Source organism: Danio rerio, chromosome 4, assembly GCF_052040795.2.
Source record: "Danio rerio strain M-AB ecotype USA chromosome 4, GRCz13ab, whole genome shotgun sequence".
NCBI classification, from domain to species: domain Eukaryota; kingdom Metazoa; phylum Chordata; class Actinopteri; order Cypriniformes; family Danionidae; genus Danio; species Danio rerio.
This window is the reverse complement of record NC_141024.2, coordinates 56,092,036-56,099,008: the sequence shown is the minus strand read 5'-3', so window position 1 is coordinate 56,099,008 and position 6,973 is coordinate 56,092,036. Positions and strand designations below refer to the sequence as shown.

The 6,973-nt window shown below is 34.8% G+C and overlaps 1 protein-coding gene and 1 long non-coding RNA gene across 3 annotated transcripts in view; both read right to left on the bottom strand.

Moving 5' to 3' along the window:
- LOC141381679 (uncharacterized) overlaps positions 1-3,339 on the bottom strand; it is a 136,159-nt gene extending 132,820 nt beyond the window's left edge. For both annotated transcript variants that reach the window (XR_015942628.1, XM_088650695.1), the window contains exons 1-3: positions 2,049-3,339; positions 556-633; positions 73-133 (exon numbers count right to left, since the gene is read on the bottom strand). Coding sequence is in view for 1 of the 2 variants with exons in the window: in XM_088650695.1 (XP_088506821.1) it covers positions 73-133; positions 556-633; positions 2,049-2,073 (164 nt within the window). In the remaining variant the exon portion in view is untranslated. The remainder of the gene's footprint in view (positions 1-72; positions 134-555; positions 634-2,048) is intronic.
- LOC796311 (zinc finger MYM-type protein 1) overlaps positions 1-6,440 on the bottom strand; it is an 854,498-nt gene extending 848,058 nt beyond the window's left edge. Inside the window, exons 1-2 of the long non-coding RNA XR_015483466.2 lie at positions 5,328-6,440; positions 4,113-4,845 (exon numbers count right to left, since the gene is read on the bottom strand). This is a non-coding gene — a long non-coding RNA (zinc finger MYM-type protein 1). The remainder of the gene's footprint in view (positions 1-4,112; positions 4,846-5,327) is intronic.
- Between the last annotated feature and the right edge of the window lie 533 nt (positions 6,441-6,973).

The following is a 6,973-nucleotide window of genomic DNA, read 5'->3' as shown; positions in this document are numbered from 1 at the left end:
TTGATATTAATATTAACATTAATAAAAGTAATCATTGGGAATACTTTTAAGTGACACTATAATATTACTTACCTTGAATGAAGTCTGGCAAGGAAAAACAAAGTGGTAGAGTGAGTGGAGGACGATCCAAAATCTAAAAAGAAGTAATAAAAAATATATATATATTACTAACACAATTTAAGAAATGGATACTTGTATTAAACAAGGGTGCATAAAACAGATCAGAAGAGAGTTAAGATTTCTGATTTAAATACTTTTCAATTTAAACTTTCTATTCAACAATGAATCCTGAAATAACAAAACATGATAAAAATAAGAAATCTTGCTTGATCAGCAGCAAATTATAAATACAATATTACATTTTGGACTGGAGCACTGACGCTGTAAATTCAGCTTTGAAAAAAGCAATGTAAAAAATTGTTTAAAACCACTCACTTATGTTTGGATGTCAAAACTAAAATAACTGCAATCAAGACATGTATCAGATGCATGATAATGTAGGGATTTCTTATAAAAATGCACATTAATCTATTTAACAGTTAATTATAGTCTTACCTGTGTTTCCTCCAGCTCTGTGATTAGCTCCCTTCATCTTGGCTCTTTTCTTCTGTTGTAGGGGTAATTTTGTCACTCCTGAAACCACAGAGCACTTTTTAAAATTAATATTAGTTTACATTACTGTGAAATATCAAAGTAACTTTAACTAACTAACTTTAACATTTTAATTCGCTCTTGTTGACAGTGCAGTGCTTATTTTAGGCTTAATAAAGTAGACTACCTCCAATAAAACATTGTCAAACCTCTCATCTACACATAAAATGTAACGTAGACTAACCATATTCCGTACACAACGATGTTCCGTACAGATGACCTTTTAACGTTAATCTCTGAATAAATACTTATGGGTCGTAAGCAAGCTATATATCTGTGTAATCTTTAATTCTCACTCTTTCAGCCCCAACCACAACAGAGACATTCCTACTATATGTTTCCGAGTAAATTCAGTAAGTTTGTTACGTCCACCTAATGCGCTTGAAAATAGAAAGTGGGCAAGCTTAAAGTGCGAGTGTCGCCTGGGAGGGGAGACATTTAAAGCCCCGACAATATGCTTTTGCATTTAATTTATGCATCACACAGTATTCCAGTCTTTATGAAGTGAATATTATGTTATCACAAATTGTTAAATAAATTATCTTTTGTTGAATAAATGCTTTGAAATGGGGATGTTTAAACATCAATTGTGGGTAAATACCGCATGTCGCAACTCTCCGCCTGAGAGACAGGCTGCAAACGCTGTTTGGATCCTCCTTTTGCAGTAATGATGTTTATATTCATAAAAGGTCAGTCAAGTTAGCTTCAATGTGCATGAATTTATTGTTTTAATATTTTAAATTGTCATGCTATAATAAAATAAACGTGATATAAAAAGTAAATGATTTTGAAGCTATTTCATTAAAAACTTTCATAAAAGAGTTATTTAATATATCATTAACTTCAAGTTAAACACAATAATAGTATATTCTGACATAAGATTTTAATAAGACTTCAAACAATGCCCATTTTTGCCAGCAAATTAAAGTTATGCGCCCTGTACGGAACACTATTTTAGTCGTGTACGGAACACCGTTAATACCTATCATCTTCCGTACACATGCGAAGGCGGTACTTATCCCATCTTTTCTCAAAAACTACTGGTCCAAAAGACATCAATCAAGATTTGTATTGTGCAATAGGTATTCCCCCAGAGAATGAACACACAAGCATGCTTATCTGGCTTTCAATGACGGAGGAGTCGTCGTTTGAGTGCGCTGAATAGCGAAAAGTGTACGGAACATGGTTAGTCTACGTTAATTAAAAGCCAACACTTTTATAAACAATAGCTAGCCTAATGCTAACGTTACCTCTGCTAAAACTCTAACGGACTTTTTCCAAAGACACAACAGTCTCTATAAAAAAACATGTTCAACAGAAATATGTCAATTACCAGTAAGAAAAGTGTCAGAAACAGTTATATGTAACATTTGCGTGATTTTAGCGACTAAACTTACCTGAAATTAGCGAAAACTGCCGCATGAGAGAAGTGCTGTTGACGGGCAGGTGTCGTGTCGTTGCTCCGTTTCCATGACAACGCTCTCTGCTGCAGTGCTTGAATGGGGCTCGGTAATGGACACTTTGAAGTCACGCAGCATTTACATAAACATTTAAACAATTTATAAACATATTAAATAATGACATTTAATATTAAATCTTGATTTTTAAACTTAATTTTGTTTTGTTTTAATAATAACCTGTTATATTTAAAACCTCTTGTAGTTTTATTTACTAAACTTTGCTTTTATTAATAACTATATTTTTATTTAGTGCCTCATTCGTTTAAAATGTAAAAAGTGTTAAACAAAAGTACTTTTATCAGGTACAGAACAGCCAACAACATTAAAAACATCACCGTGTGGGCCATCGGTTAGCCACTGGTGTCCAGACGGCGGTCCACCCACGGTAATCCGCTGGTGGCGTGCCACCCAAAAAAAACGCCGGTGGGCCGACATAACTTTTAGAATGGGCGGCTTGCCGCTGGTAAGCCGACGGCGGTCCGCCCATATCAAGCCGCTGAATTTGTGCCGACCAAAAAACGCCGACGGTCCGCCAACTCATTGTTTGCTGGGTATAAAAACTAAAACTTTAACTTTAAATCGGTTTACATCTGTAAACGTTTTAAAACAAACCTTACTCCAGTTGAATTACAGCGCTGAAGTGGCGCCGCCTGATGACGTCACACGCCATGCCAAAATAAAAGTCTTTTTTGTTAAGCTTTTTTTGCCACTTACTGTTGCAGTCAAGACTAGAGCCAGACAGAATCTGCAGATGTTTTTTGTTATTTCTGCTGAAAATTTGGGTAGAAATCTGCGGATTTCTGCAGAATGATTTTGGGAGTATCCAACTAGAACCTTAATGTGTGCTGTCTGGGTAGTTGTAACTAAATATATATTTTTAAAATACAGATTTAGGATGTTAAAAGCACATTTTAGTTCAATTTCTGGGTGTCTCAAAATAGCACAGTTGAGTACACTTAGATGGTATTAAGTTTATCTTAACATATACCTAATACTACATTAAGTACAAAATTAGTATGCAAAAATAAAGCACTTTTAGTACATTAATGAAAAGTGTACTAAGTATACTTAAACAAAGTGCATTTTAGTGTGTGACAGATTAATATATAAATGTATGTGCATATGAAAAACTAGATCAAAATCTGCAATAAAAAATTCAAAGTTATTGAACTTTTAGAGTGGTTCAACCATAGACTGTAAAAAATATGGACGTAGTGTCCGTGACGTCACCCATAGGTTTCTGAAGGGCATGCACTAAATTCCAGGGGTTTCATTACCACGACGCAAAATGGGCGTGGCTAGGTCGGTGTTTGGGAAACGCCCCCTTAAAAAAAAAAACAACACTGAGAGGTCACCGATCATGCGCAGTACAGGTTCTTTTTTAGCGCGGTCATTTCAAACAGGATGATTATGGATAAAGAACCTACCGTGGTGGATAACGAGGGAAAAAAACAATCATACAGGTTATTTTTTTGTTGTTATAATGTTAAAGATTTCATTAGCAAGAACAGCTGACCTCGTTTTAATCCGTTTTACTGTCTCTGGGCTTTTGTACTTCCATTTTAAACCAAATAATAATGGTTGTTGTAAGGTTAACCGTGTTTTTGTAGTTTAAAATATGGTATTCAGTCATGTTTAAACAAATAAATACCACATTTTCTGTAATAAATCGTGGTTAATTTTTCTTTCTCGATCTTAGTTAATTAACATAACTCATATTTATTTTCTATTTTTATTTAAAGTCATCATACACAAAACACCTGGGATCAGGACAGGTATCTGATGTTACTGTATATAAAAGTAATCATACATGAAACCCCTGGGATCAGGACAGGTATCTGATGTTACTGTATATAATATAAAAGTGATCATACATGAAACACCTGAGATCAGGACAGGTATCTGATGTTACTGTATATAAAAGTGATCATACATGAAACCCCTGAGATCAGGACAGGTATCTGATGTTACTGTATATAAAAGTGATCATACATGAAACACCTGAGATCAGGACAGGTATCTGATGTTAATATATATAATATAAAAGTGATCATACATGAAACCCCTGAGATCAGGACAGGTATCTGATGTTACTGTATATAAAAGTGATCATACATGAAACCCCTGAGATCAGGACAGGTATCTGATGTTACTGTATATAAAAGTGATCATACATGAAACACCTGGGATCAGGACAGGTATCTGATGTTAATATATATAATATAAAAGTGGTCATACATGAAACACCTGAGATCAGGACAGGTATCTGATGTTACTGTATATAAAAGTGATCATACATGAAACACCTGGGATCAGGACAGGTATCTGATGTTAATATATATAATATAAAAGTGATCATACATGAAACCCCTGAGATCAGGACAGGTATCTGATGTTACTGTATATAAAAGTGATCATACATGAAACCCCTGAGATCAGGACAGGTATCTGATGTTACTGTATATAAAAGTGATCATACATGAAACACCTGGGATCAGGACAGGTATCTGATGTTAATATATATAATATAAAAGTGGTCATACATGAAACACCTGAGATCAGGACAGGTATCTGATGTTACTGTATATAAAAGTGATCATACATGAAACACCTGGGATCAGGACAGGTATCTGATGTTAATATATATAATATAAAAGTGATCATACATGAAACACCTGAGATCAGGACAGGTATCTGATGTTAATATATATAAAAGTGATCATACATGAAACCCCTGAGATCAGGACAGGTATCTGATGTTACTGTATATAAAAGTGATCATACATGAAACACCTGGGATCAGGACAGGTATCTGATGTTAATATATATAATATAAAAGTGGTCATACATGAAACACCTGAGATCAGGACAGGTATCTGATGTTACTGTATATAAAAGTGATCATACATGAAACACCTGGGATCAGGACAGGTATCTGATGTTAATATATATAATATAAAAGTGATCATACATGAAACACCTGAGATCAGGACAGGTATCTGATGTTAATATATATAAAAGTGATCATACATGAAACCCCTGAGATCAGGACAGGTATCTGATGTTACTGTATATAAAAGTGATCATACATGAAACCCCTGAGATCAGGACAGGTATCTGATGTTACTGTATATAAAAGTGATCATACATGAAACCCCTGAGATCAGGACAGGTATCTGATGTTACTGTACATAAAAGTGATCATACATGAAACACCTGGGATCAGGACAGGTATCTGATGTTACTGTATATAAAAGTGATCATACATGAAACACCTGAGATCAGGACAGGTATCTGATGTTACTGTATATAATATAAAAGTGATCATACATGAAACCCCTGAGATCAGGACAGGTATCTGATGTTAATATATATAAAAGTGATCATACATGAAACACCTGGGATCAGGACAGGTATCTGATGTTACTGTATATAATATAAAAGTGATCATACATGAAACCCCTGAGATCAGGACAGGTATCTGATGTTAATATATATAAAAGTAATCATACATGAAACCCCTGAGATCAGGACAGGTATCTGATGTTACTGTATATAAAAGTGATCATACATGAAACCCCTGAGATCAGGACAGGTATCTGATGTTACTGTATATAAAAGTGATCATACATGAAACCCCTGGCATCAGGACAGGTATCTGATGTTACTGTATATAAAAGTGATCATACATGAAACCCCTGGGATCAGGACAGGTATCTGATGTTAACTAATATAAAAGTGATCATACATGAAACCCCTGGGATCAGGACAGGTATTTGATGTTAATATATATAAAAGTGATCATACATGAAACCCCTGGGATCAGGACAGGTATCTGATGTTAACTAATATAAAAGTAATTATACATGAAACCCCTGGCATCAGGACAGGTATCTGATGCTACTGTATATGATATATAAAGTATGTGACACAAAAGCCGTGGGATCGGGACAGGTATCTTAAGTTATAACAGTATTAATGTAATCTGAGAGGTATCTTAAGTTAATTTGTTTAATATAACATACACTGACTTCACATTAAACACCTGCGATCAGGACAGCTATTTAGTACTGCATATAAAAGGCACTTGACACGAAACCCCAGCGAATACGTACAGGTATCTGAATCTAACGGCTGTTTTCACAATCTGCGCATGATCCGTGACCTATGCAAATTCACAGATAGGCCACGCCCACCCGATGACGTAGTAGCGGTTACGCTGTACTGAAACCCCTGGAAAAAAGTGCCTGCCGTTTCTGAAGAGCGCAAATGAAGCTTACTGTAGGCGTGGTCAGCCGTCGCCATCTTGGAAGTGCGTCATTCCCGGATACTCGAAAATGGGCAGAGGCGGATCTTAGGCGGAGTTAAGATGACTGTTTGCTGAAACCATAGAGACCATCCCACCACCCGCGACATTTGAATCATTTGAACATCTCAGCGTACTATCGAGGTAAATTAACCTGAAACTACACAACAAAACTTAAAATAATAAATGTTGTTGATATTATTATGGCTCTCTGTGGCAAGCCGTTTTGACTTATTCTTAGGATATGCTTTATTGATTTCAACATTCAGCATTCATTATATTTCTTTCGTTTGAAATAACTGAATTGTTGATATCAACTATTTAATTGTTAACATAAAAAAGTATTCTTTATATAAAATTCTTAAATTAAATATTTTTTTATATCAACAATTAACAGTTGTATGTTCAATGTTGGCAGTTGATATTGTTTACTGGTTGAAATGTGATAAGTAATGCTAGTAAAATGTGACTTGGGTTTATTTACTAACACAATAATGTATTTATTAATAATAGTTCAACATTTAGTAATCCATTTAATTTGAGCTTGTTAACATTA